We start from the raw sequence: 24,552 nt of genomic DNA, 5'->3' as shown, positions 1-24,552 counted from the left end.
AGATAGTATCACTGTAATTTCCTCAAAGACGTAAAATTTCCCACTGCACCCCTGTGAGCCTGTCCTGGCACCCCAGACTACCTTGGTGCACGGTTTGGGAACTGAGGGCTCTAAACATTTGTACAAGCTCCTGGTTGAATTCTGAGTACTTAAAAACCTGAACACTTTCAAGATCAAGTCAGACTTTCTAGATATGTCCCCATTTTGTAGGAGACAGATTCAAGTTATTTACCTAAGAAGCACCCCCCACCCCCGCCCCGTATTTAAGGCGTACTCTCGGAATAGAAGCAAATTAACAGGTACATTAGTGTAAAATTATCACCGGTGTATTCTTGCAGCTTCTGCTTGCCTTTTGCCAGGCTGAAATGGTGAGGCCTTCAATTTTATGTGCTCTTCTTTTCTGTTATTTTTTTTTTTAGTCCATTCTTTGTAGTACCAGTGTGAAAGGGAATTTAATGTCTTTGTGTCAGGAAAGGCCTATTTATTCTGACAAACTGATCAACCTCAGGGTGTTCCTCTACCATGAAACTGATTTTATATCTCATCCACTAGCTAATAAGATGTGAAGCGTTTTCCCTGTCACGCCGAGAGATCAGACTCGCTTCCATAGAAAGCGCTGGGGTGAAATCACACAGCAAGGTCTTCGCAGTGATTGAACCACACAGTCTACATTTTTTCAACATGAGCACATAGAGCAGAGCATTGGCTCCAAGGCCAACCCAAAGATGAGCAGAGACATTAATAAAAAAAAATTGTTTTTAACCTTAAAAGGAAGCCCTAAGATCCACTTCATTCCCCATTCACTGGATGAGCTTTCAAGTCAGGGAAAATTAAAATGTCAGGAATTAAAACCCGGTGGTATTTTTGAGTTGCGTAAAGACATCCTGACATATACCTCTCTCCCGCCAACCTGCATCTTTAAATAAAGTTTACATCCCACAAACCTGGGGTCAGTCTCTTTGCTGTGAGAAGAAATAAGGCAACAGTATCCTGAAACTGGTGGCTAGAAGGTAGATTGCATCATATCTTTTTTTTTTTTCCAAGTGTTTATTTATTTTTGAGAGAGAGAGAGAGACAGAGTTTGAGCAGACGAGGGATAGAGAGAGAGAGACACAGAATCCAAAGGAGGTTCCAGGCTCCAAGCTGTCAGCACAGAGCCCAGTGCGGGGCTGGAACTCACTAAGCATGAGATCATGACCTGAGCCAAATCAAGGGTCAGATGCTTAACTGGCTGAGCCACTCAGGTGCCCCAAGATTGAATCATATCCAAAGAGACCTTTTCCTTATAAAACATTTGCCTTTCTGGTTTGGTATGTGCTGAGATTAAGACAATTTTCAGATGAGGGGTTAAAACAAGAAATTGGATGTGAGGAAGGAAGGAAATCTGTTTCCGTGGCATGAAGGAAAAGTACTTGGACGGGCTGTTTCTGAGGCAAAGAGAGATGGTGATGTAGGAGGGGAGAAAGCTGAGCTTTCTCCCAGGTGCAGGTATCCTGTTTGTTTGTGATTTTTGTTTATCGCTTTGAATCACTCTTATCTGAAGCAAAATTGTGCCAACTTCCTGGCTCATGCTATAGAATATTCATTTGAGAACTTTTAAGCCTCCAGAACTTTCTTGAGTCTTCCAGATTCTCAGTGCCATTACTATATCGGTTATCAATTGCTGGGTAAAAAACACCAAAAAGCTTAGTGACTTAAAACAACAACAATCCTGTTCCTGTTTTGCTTTATACGATCATTTTTTCCCACAAAGCTGTAACTTGGACAGTGTCGCATAAAGACAGGGTGTCTCTGTGCCACATGGGGTCAGCTGGGCCAACTCAGCCAGGGGCTGGAAGATCCCCGGGAAAAATGGCTCAGACATATGGTTGGCAAGTTGGTGCTGGCTGCCTGCACTCAGCCCGTGCTTTTGGCCAGGGGTTTTGGTTCCTCTGTACATGAGCCTCTCATGAGCCACTCACATGAGCGGAAGCTGCCAGTTTCTCAAGGCCTGGGCCCAGAAGGCCACACACCATCACTTCCACCATGTGCTATTGGTCAAGTAGTGAACACGTCCATCTCCAACCTGAGGAGGCATCAAACCCACCTCTCCATGGGAGGAGTATCAGTTCATTCTGGGCCGAGGCTATAAAACCACCACCACTGCCCATACGCCAAACTCATTAATCACACTCGTTCTCTTGTGAGAGCTGTTTCTCTCCAGTGAGTTAGAGAATGCTGGTTGAAGGGAACCTGTTTTCTAGTAAAGCAACCCCTTCTTCCACTGTGAAATGGGGTCGGGGAAAAGCAGTCCCTGGCCCTTATCTGCGTAACGGTTAGAACATCTTGTGTGTTAGCACATATTATTTCACCTACCTCTTCCAGTGATCGGAGGAGATAGTTATTACTGTTATCCTGGTTTTACAAAGGGGGAAACTGAGGCCCAGGTGACAAGTTGGCTTCCCAGCGTGTCTCAGTGGGAGGCCACGGGGTGATGACTTCAACCCCACGTGTCCTACCACAGAGCCCACAACCTCGGGAGCATGGCTGGTGACGGTGAAGTAGTTCTAGAAGGGTCTACTGATGCCAGAGGCTAGTAGGACAGCCTCCTTTTCCAGCTTTCACTCGTGTAGCTTCCTTCCCTGCAGATGGAAGGTGGAGGGCAGTTGGTTGGGATCCAGGTCTCTTCCATTCTGTGGGGCACTATCACCAGGTGAGAAGAACTGCTCCAGATGAGGTATTAGCTTCCTACGGCCACCATAACAAAGCACCCCGGACCGGGGGCCTCAAACAACAAAAAAATCTTTAAGAAAACTATAAGAAACAGTAGTGCAGGCTAGGAGCCCCAGAACAAGCCCCTGAGTTTCTACTGAGGCCTCTCCCCTCGAGCCACCTTCTCACTGTGTCACACTGTGTCTCTCAGTCCGTGTGTGTCTGTGTCCTAATCCCCCCTTATAAATACCAGTCACATAGGATGAGGGCCACTCTGCTGACTTCACCTTACCTTATTACCTCTTCAAAGACCCTATTTCCAAATGCAGTCACATCCTGAGGTCCTGGGTGTCAAGACTTCACCCATACGAATTTGCAGGGGACACAATTTATTTCTTCTTTTCATAAAAGGCTTTCATTGCAAAACCAAATCTATTAATGAACATAGAAATCCTCTATGTATGTAAACAGATACCAGATGTGAAATTCTTTCTTTTTAAGTTAATTTATTTTGAGAGAACGCATGCATGTGAGCAGGGGAGGGGCAGAGACAGAGGATCCCAAGCAAACTCTATGCTGTCAGCTCAGAGCCCTGTGTGGGGCTGGAACTCACAAACCATGAGATCATGACCTGAACCAAAACCAAGAGTCAGACACTCAACCAACTGAGCCATCCAGGCACACCTAGATATGAAATTCTTGAATAAAGTCATTTCCCTCATAGCCTAACTCCAAAAACACTTTACTACAGGATTTATCTGCATTGTTATCTTTTCTACCAGACTGGAAACATCTTGAGGAAATATGACTCATGCATCTTTAAAACCCTGCTATAGTTCTTGGAACATTGTTTAGTAAAGAGTGAACAATATCATCAAAATATAACTTTATTTCCTCTTTGCAAAAAGTACTCTGGTGCAGAAGCCATCACACACATCAGAAGGATGAATATAATGCGCTTGGAAAAGGGAAAACATGTTACGTCCAAATGCAGCCAACAAGCCCACCCCTAACACACATGTGTTTTTCCACAGTTCGTCTTTTGCCAGGACTGTAAGGAAGCGTACCATGAAGGTGAATGCAGCGCCCTATTTGAAGCCTCGGGAGCAGTTTCTCAGGTAGGGTGACCTCTTCCTGTCACAAAACAGGGCTCAGAATATAGGAGAGAGACAAGAGCTGCTTCCTGAATCCCATAGAGGGTTTCAATCTTTAAAAAAATAGTTTCAAACAGAGAGGTTGGCAAACCATAAGGGACTCTTAAATACAGAGAACAAACTGAGGGCTGGTGGGAGGTGTGAGGAAGAGGGGGAAACGGGTGACAGGCACTGAGGAGGGCACTTGTTGGGAGGAGCACTGGGTGTTGTATGTAAGCAATGAATCATGGGAATCTACCCCCAAAACCAAGAGCACACTGTATACACTGTATGTTCACTAACCTGACAATAAATTATATTAAAAATAATAATCAGCAAAGCAAAGCAAATTTAAAAAATGCAAAGCCAGACTAAGTAGCCAACAACCACAGGAATTGGGCTCTGGCTACTTCACACTCAAAGTCCTTCCAAAACCACCCACCTCCTTGGGGTAGGGCTATAGATGGCCATTGGGACATGTCCATACTTTCATAATAGATTTTCCCTAGGGGTATATGGAATAGGGGAAAGGAAGATAGCATGATGAGAGGAGTCTTTGGAAGAGAGATCAGGCAATTCAACAATTTCTGAATCAGATCAATCAGTATTAGCCCAACATGTATATCTTTTTCAAATATGGCTTGTTTAAAATCCTTGGTGAAACTATGATATGCATAGACATATGATATGATGCAAGAATATAACTGGTCTTTAGCAACATCATGAACTATTCTAAATTGTATTTCAGTCTGGATTAGGTAAAGAACATGTTTACTGAGCCTTACTCTCCAATCTACTCTATCAGGCTTAGGGAAATGCAAATACATTTTCTATTATTTATTAATTATGAGCAACCAAACCTTAGAGGAAAGGAATAAAAATTTCAGTAAGGCTGATGAATTTGCTCATTATTTTTCTACTGATATAGATGCTAATAAGGTTTTAAACATTAAACCTACCCAGATAAATCTTTTGGTTACTTTATTGACAGAAACCTCATAAATAGACATGGAAATTTTAGAATATTTTAATTTTACAGGAGATCATTTAAAGTATCTGAATGTTCTGGGGTGCTTGGGGGGCTCAGTGGGTTAAGCATCCAACTTCAGCTCAAGTCATGATCTCACGGTTCATGAGTTCGAGCCCCACATTGTGCTCTCTGCTGTCATCACATGAGCCTGCTTCAGATCTTCTCTCTCTCTCTCCCTCTGCTCCTGCTCCACTCACACCTCTCTCTCTCTCTCTCTCTCTCCCTTTCTCTCAAATATAAATAAACATCAAAAAAGTCTTTAAAATATCTGAGTGTCCTAAAATCAGAGCATAAAGAAGTATATCTTGGTAAGGTATTCTGTGGATTTATTTACTAATATTAGCATAACCCAATAAACATAATTAGTGAATTCAGGTCTTCTTATCAGCTTCTAAAATGTTGGCTATGAGCCTACGGGGAGATTTAGATCTGAATTGCCATTTCTGCAACAGAGGCAGCAAATGCTCTTTCTGTTGATTTTATTTTAGCTCAGGGGCATTCAAATATGAACTCACTGCATACTGATGTCAGGAATAATATTGACCATGAGACCCCACCCTGCCTCAGGACCATGGTAGCCCAGAAGAGCTAGGCTGGACCAAGGCTCTGAGAAATGGGGTTGGTCTAGCATCTTATATCCCTGGGCCCTTATGACTGCAAACATGCACAAAGTCTTCCAAGAAGTGGTACCTTAATGTCTACCTATTGGAAAACAGTAGAAGTAGGGTGAAGAAGATAACCCATTAACCTACAGTTGTCCAAGTGCCAGGCCCACTCAATATTCCCCTTCATTATTCATTCAAGGAGAACCAAGCAACCTTGGTGTTAAAGATTGAGGTAGCTCTCCTCCCCCGCCCCCAAATTTTAAACCATTAAACCATCAATGTTCAACTCAGGAAAGTGGGAGAAAGAAAGTTAGAGCTGGGCTGAAGCGTAGATGACCCATATCCATTGCTGGTGTCTGCCAAGACCACCATTAGCAAACATTAAACCAAGTATTTGTATGCACCAGACATCTTGTTGGAAAATGGCAGATAAGTGCATTTTTCTTCAGTATATTGTGCAGATAAGCACATAAAAGAGTCATAAGGGAGACTTACAGAAAAATATGTAATGGTAGTAATAGGCTAAAACAAAGTTCAGGAAATCTATAGCTTTGTATAACACTTCCCCAGAAAAGTCATGGATGGTGGGTCAGAGTTTGTCAGAAGGACAGTGGGAGAAGGATGATAAAGAACATTCCAAACAAAAACACTGCATGGACAAAGATAAAGAGGCAAAAATCTTCTCTGGTGCACTTGATATTTAATAAATGCTTAATAGGCATCTAAAAAGAAAAATACATCCTTTCATTTATTCAACAAATATGTATTAAACTCATATAATCTGTTAGGCTTTGTGCTAGGCTCTGGGGATAAAGTACCTGCTCTCACAGAGGTGAGATTGTTGGCTGCACCAAAAATCAGTATGATAGGAATTTAGAAGAAGAATCGTTAATTCAGGACAGAGATATCCAAGAAAGAATCCAAGAAGAGGTGGCCCTGCAATAAGACCTCCCCGAAATGAGGCTGCACCCTGCCCGGCTCAAACTCCTAGACCAACCTCATATCCCTCTCATTTGAAAACAAAGCAAATTGACCAACCAAACTGGAAGAGTCTGTCTATTCACCATTGCCTGAGAACAGAAGGCACATCTTGGGGGTTTGCTGCCCTTTTTCCATACGTCCCTGATTTATTCAGGTCCTACAGGAAAGAGGATTCAACTCAGATGGGCACATGAAGAGATTTTAACTGAAAGGTCATGGATGACCTACAGTGGTGGGGAAGGGTCTCAAGAACCCAAGCAATGTGGAGGGCCTCAGAGTGCAGCAACAATGAGGAGACATGACCACCCAAGGCCTGAAGGGACAAGAGTGGTGTCACACAGGGAATAACCCTGTGAGCTGGAGCCATGGAGGCGGGGCCTCTTGACGGGAGGTATGATCACAGAGGGTCCAGCATTGACAGAAGTGGGCCCCAAGAAGGAAGGGAATGAAGACAAACATCTCTACTCCTCTCTCCCACCCTCTGATCTCTTGCTAATGTCTCCCAACTGAAAGCCAGCCTGAAGAGGTCCCAGGGACACAGCCTGTGGGAGTCAGCCTTCCAGGTGCAGAAGAGAGGAGGGGAAAGAATGCAGAATAGCCAGTGTATTCTCTATGTTCTGATTTACCAAGTCTCCAAAGCCTCTTGATTTCAATCACAGCTCCTCCTGGACATGGAAAGGGATGAACCAAATGAACTATTTCATCAAACTAAAAAACCCAATTCCATTCAGTAAGAGAAAGAAGGACTCTTATTCTAAGAGGGCTAGTTTGTTTTCTGTTCCTTGTATTTCTCTCAGGTGGGAGTGATCTCCAGGCGGATGACCTCTGCAATTCCACAGATGAAATCTTTGAAAGAGGACACACTACGCATCCAACTACCAAAATCTAATTGCAGCTCCCTTCTTGGGACTAAAGGCTTCAGATGCAGCCTCATGTCTACAGTCTGCTAATACCAACAAAATACTCTCATTAACCCTCTTCACATTTCCTTCCAATTCAATTCACTTGTAAGGTATTTCCTTTCAGCGTTTGTGGCCACTCTCCAGCATTCTCTCGTGAAAGCTGAGTGGTTTCTGGACTTTGACATTACATTACCCAGCCAGGCAAGCCCATGTCTCCTGGGGCCCAATCAGGCTTTTTCCATCAGTTGGGCTCCTTGACCCTAAACTTAATGCACTTTTTGATTAATGCAATAATTTTTTTTAAAGCAAACTCAAAAATTGGTTTTAAATTGGTTTTAAAATATTGAACATGCTTTAGGTCGAAACTGCTGGGCATTTGGGAAATCAGTGACAGAAGATCAATCCATCACAAGCTAATGAGAGTTGAGTCCCATTTGCTTTCCCTGTTCTTGCCTGGTTGTTCTCCTCCCCATGCTCCGTCTCCTTCCACAAATTCCCTCTGGAGGCTTTTACTGATAAGTAAACACTTGCTCTTGCAAACCACGGAAATTGATTCATTCCCCCCAGTGGTTCTAAGTAGTAGATGCTGCTCTCCCTATTCAACAGGCAGGCAAACTGAGACTTCTAGACTTTCAATGACATTATCCAAAGACACAAAGGAAATCATTTTCAGTGGCATCACCCGATCAAACTGGTTTGGAAACAGTGACTGCTCTCTCTCTGAGTAATAAATCTACAGTGTCTAAGGGGAGTGTGCCTAACCCTACGTGCCAAGCTCCTACTCAACCTTCAAGACTCACATCACATGTCACCTCTGGCATAAAGCCATCTGCCCACACTATGACCTGCTTGAAGCTTTCAGACAACTGGACATACTTCTGTTATACATTCATCACACTGAAATATTGTTTTATAATCTCAAGTGCCTATGATGCCTGAGATACAGTAGGCACTCATTAAGTGCTTATTGAAAGAATGGCAACTCCTTCCTTCATCCCCATCCCTCCCTTCTCACCATGAAGCTAGGCAAACACTCTACAAGAATGAGTGGAGAGGAGTCATCCAAGATGGTGACGTAGGAGGATCCTGAGCTCCCAGCCCCACTATATGCACCAAGCCTGCAGCAATGCCCTCTGAAAGAGATCTAGAAACTAGCCAAGTGACTCCTACATATCAGATGAATGAGAAAATACCCACATAAAAATGGGTAGGAGAGGCTGAGACACATTCTTGCCATAAATCTCACTCCTGGCACTGTGCAGTGAGGACAAACCCCTCTCCCAACCCCCATCTTCCCCCAGAGAGGCGAAGGGTTTTGGCCCCACATCTAGCACCTCCACTGTTAGGACCGGGTGCCAAGCACCTAGCTCTGCAGCCAACAAGGCTGATAACAATGAGACCCACAAGACTATAGCAAACACAGAAGCAATTCCTACAGCAGCACACCACAGTAAGCACATCTACCCTCACAGGACTCAGCACAGAGGGATGCAAAACCACCCATCTTCCAGTCTTTCTATGAAGGAAGTTTCCCTGCATACTTTGAAAGCTGCTGCCTCCAGGCCAGGCTTCTAATTTAGCAGGTACTAGTGGTTTGCTGCACTCCTCCCCAAAGACCAGGAAAGCAAGAGGGCACCTCTGTCACCTTCTCCTTGACATCCACCACAAGGTGCCTGTGTCCTCCTGGAAAGAACTTCTGCACACATCTGCACCCCCATCTTTCATGGCCCAAGGGATGAGTATGTGTTTCCTGGTTCCAATAGTCAAAGAGACTTCCATTTAGGAGTCCTACAGCACAGTGGGACAACTGTGACTTCCCCAGAGACAAGGGAAGCCAGCAGATACCTTTTCCACCTTCTCCCTTCAGCCTCCTCCAATCATAGAACCAAGTTGCCAGTAACTCTTTGGAAGGAGCTTGTACATACATCTGGCACCCCAGTTTTTACAGCTTCCACCTGAAAGATGGGCACTTAGATTTATCACCTGGCTTTAATAGCCAAGGGAGTTTGCATTCACAGCTCCTATAAGACTGTAGCAAACAAAGAAATAGTTTGTAACAGGTACAGTAGTGCCACCATCACTCTGTGCTCTATACCTGGGCTCCGTGCAGAGGCGGCACGCAAAACATCCTTCTCCCAGCTTCTCCCTGGAAGGGACTTAACTACATGCTTTCCCATCTACTGCCTGAGATCCCACTTCTAATCAGCCTGCATCTAGATGCTGAATACAATCCTCCCCTTGGGTATCCTGATGGGTCGTGACACACCCTCAACTACTGGAAGCCACTAAGAACAAAGAAGGAGGCTTGGATAGTCACAAACGGTTGAGAAACAGTTAGAAGCTCAGGCTGAGTTAATTGGTGAAATTCATCTCCCACATGAGAACTCTATTAAGACTGGGAGAGGTGGTTGTTTTATCTAATGCACAAAAGCCAACACAGAGAGTCAAGGAAAATAAATGGAGGAATATGTTCCAAACAGATGAACAAGATAAATCTCCAGGAACAAGCCTTAGTGAAACAGAGATAACTGATTTATCTGCTAGAGAGTTCAAAATAACAGTCATGAAGATGCTCACCAAAGTCAGGAGAGCAAAGCATGAACAAAATGCAAATTCCAACAGAGAGACAGAAAATATAAGAAAGTACCAAGCAGAAGTCAGAGAGCTGACTGATACAATATCTTATCTGAAAAATACACTTGACGGGTTCAACAGCAGACTAGATGAAGTGAAAGAAAGTCTGTGAGCTCAAAGACAGGCCAGTGGAACTTATCCGCTAAGGGCAGAAAAAAGAAAAAAGAATTTTAAAAATGAAGATAGCATGAAGGACTTACAGGACACTATCAAGGAAACTAACATCCAGATTACAGGGGTCCAAGGAGGAGAAGAGAGAGTCAGAAAATCTATTCAAAGAAATAATGGCTGAAAATCTCCCTAACCTGGGGAAGAAACAGATATCCAGATCCAAGAAACCCAAAATGTATTAAATAAGACCTAAAGAGATCCACATCGAGATACATTGTAATTAAATTGTCAAAAGTCAAAGACAAGAAGAGAATTTTAAGAGCAGCATGAGAAAAGCAACTTGTTACATACAAGGGAAACCTGTAGGACTGTCAGCATATTTTTTGTCAGAAACTTTGCCAGCTAGAAGGAAGTGGAGTGAATAGTCAAAGTACTGAAGGGAAAAACTGCCAACCAAGAATTCTCTACACAGCAAAGTTGTCCTTTAGAATTGAAGGAGAGAGGTGCCTGGTTGGTGCAGTCAGTTAACCATCCGACTCTTGATTTTGGCTCAAGTCACAATCTACAACTTTATGAGTTCGAGCCCCACATTGCGCTCTGTGCTGATGGCGCAGAGCCTGCTTGGGATTCTGTCTCCCCTTCTCGCTGCCCTTCCCTGCTTGTGCTCGCTCTCTTTCTCTCTCTCTCTCTCTCTCTCTCTCTCAAAATGAATAAACTTTAAAAAAAAATGTAAAGACTTGAAGGAGAGATAGCATTTTCCAGACAGACAAAAACTGAAGAAGTTCATGACCAGCCTTAGAAAAAACGTTGAAGAGAGTTCTTCTAATTGAAATGAAAAGCTTACATCAAGAAACAACAACAGTAAAAATCTCAAATAAACAATCTAACTTTACATGTGAAGGAATTAGAAAAGGACAAACAAACTCAGCCTAGGGCATCTGGGTGGTTCAGTCAGTTAAGTGTCCAACTTTGGCTCAGGTCATGATCTTGCAGCTCATGGGCTCAAGCCCCACATCAGGCTCTGTGCTGATAGCCCAGAGCCTGGAGCCGGCTTCAGATTCTGTGTCTCCCTCTCTTTCTGCCCCTCCCTCTCTCTCTGCCCCGCCCTCCCTCAAAAATAAGCAATAAGAGATTTTTTTTAATTTAAAAAAAAACTAAACCCAACAGGAGTGGAAGAAAGGAAATAACAAAGATCTGGCACAAATAAATGACATAGAGATTAAAAAGATAATAGAAAAAAATATAAAATTAAAAGCTGTGTTGTTTTTAAAAAAACAAACAAAATTGGCAAGACTTTACTAGGCTTACCAAGAAATAAAGTTCTCAAACAAAATCAAGAGAAACAAGACATTACAACTGATCCTATACGGAAAAAAAAGGATCATGAAACTACTATGAGCAACTATACATGAACAAGTTGGACAGTCTAGAAGAAATGGAGGGAAAAAAACATACAACCTACCAAGACTGAATCGTGAAGAAATGGAAAATCTGAACAAACCAGTTACCAGTAGGAAGACTGAATCAGTAATCAAAAACCTCCCAACAGAGTCCAAGATCAGACAGCTTCAATGGTGACTTCTAACACAAACATCTGAAGAATTAACACCAATTCTTCTCAAACACTTCCAAAACATAGAAAGGAAATACTTTCAAATTCATTTTACAAGGTCAGCATTACCCTAATACCAAATCCAGACAAGGACATGACAAGAAAAGAAAATTATAGGCCAATATCCCTAATGAACATAGATCCATAAATCTTTAATAAAATATTAGCAAATTCAATTCCACAATGCATTAAAATGATCCTACACCGTAGTCAAATGGAATTTATTCTGGAAATGCAAGTATGGTTCAACATCCACAGGTCAATCAATATGATACCTCACATGAACAATAAAGGACAAATATATGATCATCTCAACAGATGCAGAAGAATTTGACAAAATTTAACATCCATTCCTGATTAAAAACTCTCAATGAACTGTGTATAGAGAGAACGGACTTCAACATAATAAAGGCCTTTTTTTATTTAAAAAGTTTTAACATTTATTTATTCTTGAGAGAGAGAGAAACAGAGCATGAGCAGAGGAGGGGCAGAGAGAGAAGGAGACACAGGATCCAAAGCAGGCTCCAGGCTCTGAGCTGTCAGCACAGAGCCTGATGAGGGGCTCGAACCTACACACTGTGAGATCATGACCTGAGCCGAAGTCAGACACTCAACAAACTAATCCATCCAGGTTTCCCTACAAAGAACTTTCAAATACCCCATCTCATTTTGAGCCTTTTCACAACATTATGCCATAGGCTTAGATTATTGGAAGGTACAGGGAGAGAGAGAGAGAGACACCCAGGGTCATAGAATTGACAATCAACAGTTCTAACTGGTGTCACACTGCATGTTGTAAAGGGGATTATGTGTAGGTTATTGTTGGCTTGTGAAATATTATACTAGGATGTCACTCACCTGCTAACAGGGCCTGGATTAGTAGTGAACACAAGCAAAGGAGTACGATTAGATTCATGGACTTTCCCATGTGTTGATAAGGATGAAGATACATTTTACTTTTCTTCTCACTTTCCTTTAAAACAAATACAGCAAGAGAAAATCACATTAAAACAACTGCAAACAAAATTGCACTTAGCCTGGGTCAGTGTGGGGTGGGGGTCTGTGCAAATTTGGAAGCACATGGCTCCAGTCAATGTGGCCAAGTAGAAATGGAAAACTAAGATTACCAGATTTTCCAAATTGATTTATTTTATTTTTCAGTAGTTTGAAATTCATGTGTTTATGTTAAATATCCTTATTTTTAAGTGTTGAGAGCTAACTTCATAAAAATTAAACACACCTATTAATAGGTAGAATTTCGTCTCCAACCTTTGTGTTATGCCTGTTATGTGACTTAGAATTTTATTTTGGCTGTCTTAATGTCTTATAATCAATAAAAAGGAGAAAAAAAAGAGGGATATCCAGTAAATACTTATAAAACATCTATTCTGTACCATTAAGATTACAGGTATTTTGGATACAGCATTAAACAAAACAGAGCCCCCCCCCCCAATCTTACGCAGTTTATATTCTAGTGGCGTAGAAAAAGTAACAAATAATTATTGTATGCTGAGAGGCAAAATCAGGGATGCTATGATATCTCGTCTTCTGAAACATTCAAGGAATTGGTCACAGGAAGAAATGAAATCTGAGACAGAAAAGACGACCTATCCAGACAAGGACCGGACTTAAGGATGCTCTAGGCAAAGGGACAAGATATGCAAGGTTCTAGAGATGAATGAGACTGGCATGTTCAGAAAGGTGGGAGAAGTTCAGTGTGACTGTGGCATTAAGTGTCCGTGGCAGTAGCAATAGACCAAGCTGGAGACGTAGGCGGAGAGTAGCAAATAAAGGATCTTATGAGTGACATTAAGAAATCTAGAACCAAGAGCACTGAGAAGGTATTTAAGGGTTCTAAGAAGACGGACATGTCAGATTGCTGTTTCGTCAGATCGCCTGCAGAGTGAAGGGAACAGGGTTGGGGTGAGGAGGTTGGACGCTGGTGCAGCGGCAACATCCTCTAGGGAGCTGTGGAGCTGGGTGGTCCCTCAGAGCTGCTCTGCCCCCCGGAGGGGCCAGGCATTCACACCCCTTTCATCCCCAGTGGTCCAAGCCCCTGGTTTCCATACCATACGAAAGCCACGGCTACTGAACTTGACCATTTGCTATCAAAAGGATTGCTGGTTAGACACTCCAGTCCCACAGGTCAGGAGTGTGCCAAGAGCGTTTTTCCAAATGGTGCATGACTCTCGGTCCTCCATACCATCACTGTGATTCACTGTGATTGCAGTAAACTCCGTGTGACGTCTTTTCCGGCCACAGACACGTCGCATACCGTGGGTCCGTGGTCAGAGACTGCTTGGATGGCCCTCTGCACAGAGCAGAGGAGGGGGTGCAGAGCCTGGCCCTCTGCACAGCCCTGCACGGCTCTGGACCCCCTCCTGCGGCCCGTGCTCATCTGCCACCAGTCATGGCCTCCTTTGTGGCCACCACTTGGTGGGTCTCTACCCGCCCCCCCATTTTAGAATCTGTGTCCGAGGACCACGCCTAGACCAACTGTCATAGGTCAGGTTCCCAGGGAAACAGCCCCTGAGACTTGCACCCAGGGGGGTCTTGGGAGCTCTGTGAGGAGCAGCACCTCAGGAGGAAAAGCAGAGAGGGAGTGTTGGAGGTAGGCTCCGTGGACCTTGGCAATGAGAGAAGCGAAGTTCTGGCCAATGCCTGGATTTCTGACTTGGGTGGATGGTGGTGCCCTTCCCTGGAGGAGGAAACACTGGAACAAAAGCACAGGGAGACACCCCTCGCTTAGGATGTCAGAGCACAGGTGACCAGCCGGCCAAGGATGGTGCATAGAGCGCCCTTGAGGGGATGCCGAGGCCGGAGTCAAGGTTAAAGACACAGGATTAATAGTGTCCAGTCCCTCGCCCTCCAGCCACGATCCCTACTCCAGCTTCCTAGGGTTTACAGCCAGGGGCTGGGAGGGGCGCCCCCCTGGGGTGGAGAATGAGCCAAGGAGTCCTGGATATATTTTGCCTCTGTATCTCATCGGCCTTCTCTCGCCGTTTACTACTTCCGTACAAGTGCCGCCCCAGAACTGGGAGCCGGGTGAGATTTATCCTCCCAGAGCTGCAGGTCCCGGCTATTTAGGAATGTAGTTTGGAATCACCTGTTGGTTTAGGTAAAGCAGCTTGATTCCTCACCACCTTCCTGAAGCCCTAGGGTCTGGACGCGCAGCCTCATGGCCTCGCGGACGGTCAGTGCAGGTGCGTCCCAGCGCGTCACTTAAGGAGAGGGGCTGGGGGGCTAGGGGGGCCTCTGAAGCCCATTTCCCTGGCGCTCAGCACGTGAAAGGTGGGCTCTGGGGGAGGGAGTGGGGCTGGTACACTGAAGAACCCGCTCCGATTTTCTCCATTTCCAGGCAAGTCACTCAAATTCTAACAGCATTTTTTCTCACCTGCCACATGGGGCCAGCAAGCTCTACTGAGCTATAAATAATGAAATGAGAATGTATGTGAATCATTTTATAAGTTGTAAAGTACTACAAAATGGTCAGACTTGGGCTTTGGGTATTTTTAAAGCTGAATGCTAAAAATGTCAGGCATTACAGAGAAAGAAAATGAAAGACAACACTAGAGGGCACACCAAAGGGTGTGCTCTACACACCCACACATGCACACATACACCCGAACAGGCATGCATGCACGCACACACCACCACATGCACACACATACCCACACATGCATGCACACACCTGCACGTGCATGCACGAACGTACACACACATGCACACAAAGCAGCACAGGCACACACATACCCCACATGCATGCACACACATGCTCATGTACATGCATGCACACATGTGCACACACCCACACATGCATGCACGAACGTACACATGCATGCACACAAAGAAGCACAGGCACACACATACCCAACATGCATGCACACACATACGGACACACCCCCGCTCATGCATGCATGAACGTGCACACACATGCACACACACCAGCACATGCACACATACCCGCATATGCATGCACACACATGTGCACGCATACACACACTCCCCCACACGTGCATGCACACACGCTCTGACACGGGCCCGGGAGGCTGACCCTTAACCGCACAGAACACGTCCCTGTCTCTCCAGGGACCCTCCTGACCTTCAGACTCTTTCCTTCTCTTCCGGGGCTGCCCTGTAGGAAGAACCCACACCGATTCCGGATGCAGCACTTCCTGGGGCTCAGCCTCTCCCACGGGGCCCTGCCCCCTCTCCAGAAGCCGACCCGGTTGCTGTGAGTCACTTCCAGCCTGGTGTCCACAGTGGGGGACACAGTCCGCCGGGCCACCTGAGATCTGCGCCCCAGCCCCAGCCAGACACCTGCCCGGGCTCTGGACACGTCCGGGGACAGGGACAGGCCCACCTGACCGGGGCGGCCTCTAGGCTTCTGGGGGGGGGTAGGGGGGGAGCCTGGCAAGTCTGCTGGAAAAGGGCCAAATGCAAGCTCTTCACCCCCATTTGCAAATCTAAGCTCACACATTCACACACCCCCACACTCACCACCACACCTCACATACACACCCCACACACACATACACCCCACCCCACCCCACCACAAACACACCACACACCCCCTACATACACATCATGCACCCACGTACACACCCCCCACACACACTCACATACACTCCCATCCCACACACACCCCACGTACACACCCCACATCCCCACACTCACCCACACCCACATACTCATACACCTCACGCCGCTCCCACCCCCCACACACACACATACCCATACACCACACACCACCCCCAGTCCCCGCACACCATCACACACACACACACACACACACACACACACACACACACACACCATCCGGCACTCCACACCCACCCCGCACCCACAGACTGTTACCTCCACCCAGGAGAACACACCCAGGGAGCCCGCATTGATTTCCTCCAGCAGGAGAGGGAAGCAGCCGCAGAGCTCCTCTGCTCCACCAGATGGCGCCAAATCCTTAAGGGAACCGGTATTTTGCAAGAACCCGGGGCCACCTGGCAATGACCCGGGGAAACCAGGACTATTTGCCACTTTCTCCACGGACCCCGGAGAGGACGGTGCCCACAGGAGCAGCGTCTCGGAGTGAAGCGCAGGTGTGGGAGGCAGCGCTGACCACCAGCTCCCGTGAATCCTTCACCCGTCGGTGGATTAGAAACGCGGGGGGAGGTGCTGTCACCCGCAGGAGGCTCGTCGAGCCCTCGTGGGGAAAATGGTTCCTCTGCTCCGTTGCATCACCTCCGTTCAGGTGCCAGATGCAAGCACGGAGGCGCAGCACTGTCCAGCCGCTCCCACTGTCCCCCAGTTGTCGTTTCCTTTCCGTCAGCAAGAGCCGCTTTGTCTCGTCTGCCTCGTTCTCTTCTGCGAGCAACCCCAGGCGAGGCAAAGCGGCTCTGAAGTCAAACTGATCCGGCCTTGGAAAGGCGTTGCAGCCGTGATGGGCTGTCACGGCTACTTCCCGCGACCCTTGGCTGGGCAGGGGGCCCCGCTGTTTGGTCAGACATTGGTCTGGTTGCAGCCGCGAAGGCATTTTTGGATTTGGTCAACACTACGTTTCTAGGTGTTTGTTTATTTCTTCGAGTAAAGGAGATGCCCATAACGCAGGTGGGCCTCATCCAATCAGTTGAAGGACTTAAGAGGGAAGATTGAGGTTTTTCAGATAAGAAGGAATTCTGCCTCAAGACAATAACAGAAACTGCCCAAGTTCTCAGCCTGCCAGCATTAGATTATATACTAGTATAATATAATATAAGTAACATATATAACATATTTTATATGTACATATCCTATTCATTCAATCTCCCTGGGGAACCTTGGCTGAGACATCAGTTGTAGTGATTTATTAGTTGCAGTAATTTATTAACTGAATTACATAATCTCTTAAACCCATGCTTTCCTCATCTGTAATATGATATTATAAAATCAGGAGGAGTTATGGAATTAATGAATGCTTAATACCTACCTCGGAGCCTGACAAATCACAGTGAGAGCTGAATGAGGTAGTTCTTTCCTCATCCATCCCCACCCCTATAGGATTACCTAAGATGGGGGGATTTGGGGGACACACGCCCCAAACCCATTCTGTCTGTGCCAACTGAAGTGTGTGCAGATGCTCTGCTAGCGGTGCTTCTCTGAGGCTCGGCCACAGAACCGCAGCGTGGACATCACCCGGGAATGTGTTAAATCCCACGCTCCCCACCCCCCCACACACACACCTGCTTCAGACGCTAGGCTGGCACTTTGGGGGAAGGATGTGTGCCAATCTGTGTTTCCAGAAGCCATCCAGGTGATGCCGATGCACGCTGTAGTTTGAGAACCGCTCTTCTGCTAACGTAAGCACGACCCGACAGGGACATTTTGGTTTGCTGTCTGTCATCTCTTGGATTTCTGGGTGCATCTCTAGTACCTGGGACAGTGCCTGGTACATCGTGGACACCCAGCACTTGCTCACTGAATGAATAGATGTCTGTGTCAGCTCCAGCAAAAATAATAGTCTGCTTTGTACCAGAATAGCCTCACTTCACACAGAGCACAAGCTATGTGCTCCCCTCTGGTTCCCCCTTCGCATTAGTGGTGTTCCCATATTCAAACTCCTGTCTGTGTTGATAATTCTAGTTACTTACCTAAGCCAGCCATGACCTAGAGATCTTCGTTATCAAAAATACAAGTTAGAGTCTCTTCCTTGATCAAGTGTAGATCATTCCCCATTTGTCAACTTGTAATAATAGTTGAACACAAAGCACTTTAAAATGCCTGGTAAATGGCATCTGTTAATAATCTTGCTACTTAATATTTATGTTGTTCCATTTCTTCATCAATCACAAAATAGGCTAATAGACGTTATTTGCTCCCCATCCCCTCTATGAAGCAGGTAAGGCCCCAGGGGGCAGTGCTACATAGATCTAATCCAACAGTGCTGCGTGGTACCCTTTGCACTCATAGCAGAAGTCACCATTGTCATTGTCATCATCAGAAATATTCAGGGGCACCTGGGTGGCTCAGTCAGTTAAGCATCTGACTTTGGCTCAGGTCATGATCTCAAGGTTCATGAGTTTGAGCCCTGCGTCGGGCGGGCTCTGTGCTGACAGCTCAGAGCCTGGAGGCTGCTTCACATTCTGTGTCTCCTTTTCTCTCTCTCTCTCTCTCTCTCCCCTCCCTCTCTTTCAAAAATAAACATTAAAAAATATTCTTCTAGATTTCATTTGCAAGTGTGGCCTCTGAACTTTGGAACTTACTGAAGAGAGGGTCACCTAGTAGCCTATACAGACTTTGGCCAGACACTCTGTTTCATCCTCGCCCTCCAGTGAGTTCTTTCCAAATATATGTGTATGTATGATCTACATCTATATCTGCAGATATATAATAAATATATAGAAATTACTTCTAACCTAGTTATTTATAATTTGAAATTGTGTATTATTAGTAATAATGTGTATATATCTTCCCCCAAAAGAGACATTAATGGTTTTTAAAATATGAGAACAAAAACAAAATTTTGTTGACATCTTTATGCCTGAAAGGTAATGCAGTATTCTGACTCACAAGCAGGGGGCGGGCCGCTCCCAAGAAGTGGCCTTCAAGGAGAGCATCTGTCAGACTTTGCTGGGACTCTGGGAAAGTTGGGAAGGCCACTGTCTGCAGAGGTGGGAGTTGTCAGTAAGGACGTGGCAGGTGATATCTGGACATTTGATTTTGATGAGAACGGTGCCGACACTTCAAAGCTGGCATTCACCTGAAAACATTCACATCTGAATTAAGCCAACTATGTTTTCGGTGCTTAATGGCAATCTAATCCCTTTTGGAAAACAGATTTGTTCTTGAGTTTTAGGATTAGGATTTCCTTTTCCAAGTGTTGGCTAAACAGGTGTCACAAATAAATTTCCTGAAGCAGAAAAGAGAACATGCATGTGAACAGTCTCTCAAGTTGTTCTTACTTATGTGTAGATTAGCAGCAGCCCCTAGGCACAAATTTTAAAACCCATCTAGGAAACCTTTGACTTACCTGTATTTTTCAAAGGAGACTTAAGGCCAGTCCAGACCTTCATCAGCCTACGCAAACTCACATAGTCTGATATTCCCGCCTTTATAAGCCAGAGGCAATGGTGGCGAGGATGAGGATGCTGATGGAGGCGATGAGGATGAGGATGAAGGTGATGATAATGATGATGATGGTGAGGAAGGTGAGGATGATGATGATGGTGATGAAGATGATGATGATGATGACAATGACAAAATAATAATGATCATGACCATAGTAAGCAGGAAGTTAGCATTCAGGGGTACCAGGCTTTGTACTAAGTGCTTTGCCCACACCAGCCCTGTGAGGTACATACCCCATTCTTCACACTTACGGATGAGCAGAGACCGAGTCTGGCCACCTGTCCAGTTACAAAGCAAGTAAAGAATGAAGCTGGGACTTAACTCAGGCATGATGACGTCAAAGTGCCACTCTGAACTTCTGATGCAGGCACCTCTAAATTTTCACTTAAAAGTTTTCACTGTATGAGTAAAAAACATGGTCCCCTTTTGAGCCATAGATCAGCTATCTGGCCAACATTTTACCTCGCTAATGCAATTTGGAAGACATACAGGAAAATGCAGGAAATTGCTGTCTTTAGCCAACCTAATATGTAAAAAGACAGACTTGGCCCATTCCCCTCCCACCCCTGTGGTGCATGTGCCCGCGCATGCACACACGTGCACACACACACACACACACATACACCATTCCTTCTCATAATGGGTAAACAATAAGCAGGCACAGAGCCCCATGCAATTAATCTAATTGTTGCAGCACCGTATACGAGACACAGCTGATCACAGGTAGAACAATAACACCGAATCACAACAAAACCTTCACCTCCCGGAAACACCAGGCACTGCTTTGTAGCTCGATAACTGAAGTCATAACAGAGAAAAAGCTTATCCAGCTAGCCAAGAGAGATGGTCCCCAAACCCCTCTGCAACTCACAGTCCCCCACGCTGTTCTTAAAGATTCAAATCCAAACCTGCTGCATCCAAATCTCCAGGGTGTGGGTGCAAGAATCTATATATTTTTTTTAAATCTCCATGATCCTGAAGCAGTGGGCACCTGGCCACGGCTTGCAATCATTCCAGATGGATTCGAACAGCAGTATCAAGATACTTCTTGGGCGCAGGAGTCTGGTCTCGGTGTATGCAGGGCGCCTGCGTGGCTCAGTCAGTTAAGCATCCCACTCTTGATTGCAGCTCCTTTCAGGATCTCACAGTTCATGAGTTGGAGTCCCGCATCTGGCTCTGCACTGACAGCACGGAGCGTGCTTGGGATGCTGTCTCTGCCTCTCTCTTTCTCTGCTCCTCCCACAAAATAAATAAACTTAAAAAAAAAAAAAAAGGATACTCCTAAAGGATGCTAAGCCAAGATGTGCTCATATCAGTAGAAAGGGCTTGATAACAGCCCCTTCTCCCCGAGAACTGACAGTCAAAGGCCTAACACAGACTGTCGCCTGGGCACAGCTGTGCCACTCAAAGGGTACTCCGGGACTCTTTCTTGGTTTCCCAGTGTCGGTTAGAGCTGTAGCCGTGATGTGGGGCTCTGGCTGCCCTCCCTCCATGTGGATCCAGTGGGTGAAGCCAGGAAGCCACAAGAATAACTCTGGGCTTCCAAAGGGCCTTCTCGGTGGCTCTGTTCTGCCTGGGAGGGGGGAAGCCCAGGAGTGTAAGGCGCCGTGCGATGCTTCAAGATAAGGACAAAGATGGGGCATCTGGGGGGCTGAGTCAGTTAAGCATCCAACTTCGGCTCAGGTCATGATCTCATGGTTCGTGGGTTCAAGCCCCGCATCGGGCTCTGTGCTGACAGCTCAGAGCCTGGAGCCTGTTTCAGATTCTGTGTCTCCCTCTCTCTCTGCCCCTCCCTGCTCATGCTCTCTCTCTCTCTCTCTCTCTCTCTCTCTCTCTCTCTTAGAAATAAGTAAAAAACATTAAAAAAAAAAAAAAGACATAGAGAAGGCATTGGCTTTGGCAGTTGGGGCCTCACCCGTGTCCCTTCTGAGAACCATTTCAACAGGCCACGTGGAAGGGAGAGCCAGACAGATGGAGGTCATGGCCAACAGCAGAACAGGCAGTGGTGGTGAAGGAAGCAGGAGAGTGGGGGCTCTGTGGCCACTGCGGGGGAAGCAAAGTTTTCTCCCTCTTGCCTGTTGGCTGAGAAGTGCTCCATGACCTCGTCACGGCCTCCAGTCCCCTGGTCCTCTTTGTAGCATGTGACATCTAGTGAAAGAGACAAATTGTAGTGGCGAGAGCATGAGGGTATGAAATCAGAGGGCTCAGGGTTTACATTCAGAATCTGCTACTCGCGGACTGCGTGACCTTGGGCACATTCTGTCCTGTCTGGAAGCTGCGGTTTCTTGAGCAGAAGCAGTTGATAAGAAAACCTGCCTTCAGGGTGGCTGCTATTGCTAACTTAAAGATCACCATCCAGGTGCCTGGGTGGCCCAGTTGGTTGGGCATCCGACTTTGGCTCAGGTCATGATCCCACAGCTGTGAGTCCAAGCCCCACGCCGGGCTCTGTGCTGACGGCTCAGAGCCTGCAGCCTGCTTCAGATTCTGTCTCCCTCTCTGACCTTCCTCTCTCTCTCTTTCTCTTTCACAAATATAAATAAACATTAAAAAAAGGATCTTGACACAGAGAGTACCCTTCCTGATGTGATAGAAACTTTATCACCATTTCTTCTCCAAACCCACCCCCTCCTGGCTCCAAGACCCCAGAGCCGCCGGCTTCCCCTCCCTCTGCACCTGCTCACCGCAGCCTGCAACCCACAACCTCACCACATCTCGGCACGGCTCCTAGACACAGCTTCGTGTCAGCCCACACTGAAGTCTTCTCCATCCACTGAGCGAGAAAAACCAGCAATAGAGTGGGCTCCACGAGCATTTGAGGAACGGAATGCCGTACCCTTTCTTGGGAAAGGATGTTTCTAAGTTAAACCCAAAACCAGTTAATCCCCTGGGGGTGGGGGAGGGGAGGGAAGTAACCTCTGCCGGAAGGAAGGAAGGAAGGAAGGAAGGAAGGAAGGAAGGAAGGAAGGAAGGGAGGAAGGAAGGAAGGAAGGAAGGAAGATCCTACCTTAGCAATTTTCTGCAAGTTAACTTATAATTTTCAAGGCTATAGAACACCTGGGCCCCGATCGGCTGTAGGCAGGTAGTTGGAGTTACCTCTCCCCCAAGAGACTGCCAGGCAGGTATATCAGAAACTCCGCTGGCACGAAACTAAACCCATTTCACACGATCACCATTCTGCCTGTTCCTAAGGTGCCGGCTCATTTCTGCCACCCAGGCTTTCTCCTCTTGGCTCAGATGGTTAGACGTGGACACCTCCACAAGCCTGTCCCTGGCACCTTGTCTCACGTGTGCTCTTAAGGCACCTACGTGGCTTCAGGCATCTGTCTCAAGAGCGGGCACTGAGATCTGTCACCCCCACCTCGGGTCCCGGGTTCCCTCCCGCACCTCCAGCTGCTGCCTGGACCTCTCCGTCCGGCCGGCCAGCCAGCGACTGGACACGCCGAGTGCCAGCAGCTCGTCCTCCCCCCATCCCGGCTTCTCCCCCTACATCCCGTCTTCTTCCCACGCCTCACCCCTCAATCTGATAAGTGTCCCCACTCTAGTGCAAGGTCTGACTGGCCAGCGTCAGTGAGAGTGTGCCCCTGTGCCGCCCCGTGCTTCAGTCCTAAAGCTGTCCTCACCCCCAGATCTGCCTGTCGTTCTGCGTTGGCTCCCGAATGACCAGCCTGTGGTGGGAACGCAGAGGCTCAGGAAGCAAACACAACTTAGGCCCACGTTTCCGTCCACATCTCCCTGGGGAGGCGGTATAACCTCTCCCTGCTCATTTTCTTCATCTGTAAAATAAGGATAGCATTTGCCCTATATTATGTGTGGGATTCTTACAAGGATTAAGGGCGATAGAAATAGTGCGTTTTGAGCATAGTAGGTTCTCAATGGCACCTCTCGTTATATAAAAACAACGTGCTGCTTAAAACCTTTTGCAATATGCCTACAACTTCCTGTGTTTCTTCACCTGTCAAATAATGTCTGTGTCCCCTCACCTTGCAGGCTTCTCTGACTCTTGCTAGTTTCCCCGTGACACATGGAACCTTCCAGATCAGGTGCTGCCTTGCCTGCCCTGTTCACTCATGATAAAACGATGAGTCTTGCCGTTCCCTCTGTCTAAAGTGGCCCCTTTACCCCCTTTTTATTTATTCAAATTCTGCCCGTCACTTGAGCAAGGTCCTGTGTGGATACTCAACTTCCCTTGAGCCTCTCCACCCTTCTAGAATCCTCCATGTTCCATATTCCAAGAGACTCAGTGTGTTCTCTGGCATCAGCCCTCAACACCAGCTGCTCTCGCAGGGGGCACATCAATCACTGTTTGCATGTTATCACCCCACTGGGTTTTCACATTCTGGGACGGGAAGCCCCATTTTCCGGTGACCCTTGCTGCCAAATGCCTTATTCGTTCTGTCAGTCGGTCCAGCTGTTTGGAGGAATTAGCCAGCCCCGGGAGGGGCAGTCTCCTCCGGTGTCAGTGAGGCCCCAGATGTCAGAACATCAGAATAAAACGACGTCTAGCACACAAGGCAAACCAGGCCATATGGTCACCCTGTCAGTACGAGAAGTTTGGCCTCTGTGCCCACCCCCACCCCCACTGTTGGTACCACATCCCACCCACTGCTCGGCCCAGGGCTTTTCTCCCCCTCAGCATCCTGGGAAGGCCACTCTGCAGTAGTCCATGCTCAGCCTAGGACGTGCCAACCTAAGGCTCCCGATCCTAACTGGTCCCCAGAATAAGTGATTGAATTTTCAGTATTTCTAATACTGC

The 24,552-nt window shown here is 46.5% G+C and overlaps 1 protein-coding gene across 1 annotated transcript in view; it reads left to right on the top strand.

The window, feature by feature from the left end:
* The window catches only part of LOC120226968 (E3 ubiquitin-protein ligase parkin-like), a 43,886-nt gene that overhangs the window by 4,423 nt on the left and 14,911 nt on the right, over positions 1-24,552 (top strand). The window contains exon 2 of the mRNA XM_039225141.1: positions 3,726-3,809. Within this exon, the coding sequence (XP_039081072.1) occupies positions 3,726-3,809 (84 nt within the window). The remainder of the gene's footprint in view (positions 1-3,725; positions 3,810-24,552) is intronic.

This window comes from Hyaena hyaena, unplaced genomic scaffold, assembly GCF_003009895.1.
Source record: "Hyaena hyaena isolate Hyena2069 unplaced genomic scaffold, ASM300989v1 scaffold_1923, whole genome shotgun sequence".
Lineage (NCBI taxonomy): Eukaryota > Metazoa > Chordata > Mammalia > Carnivora > Hyaenidae > Hyaena > Hyaena hyaena.
Note: the sequence above shows the minus strand (reverse complement) of the source record. Positions and strands in the feature narration are given on the sequence as shown.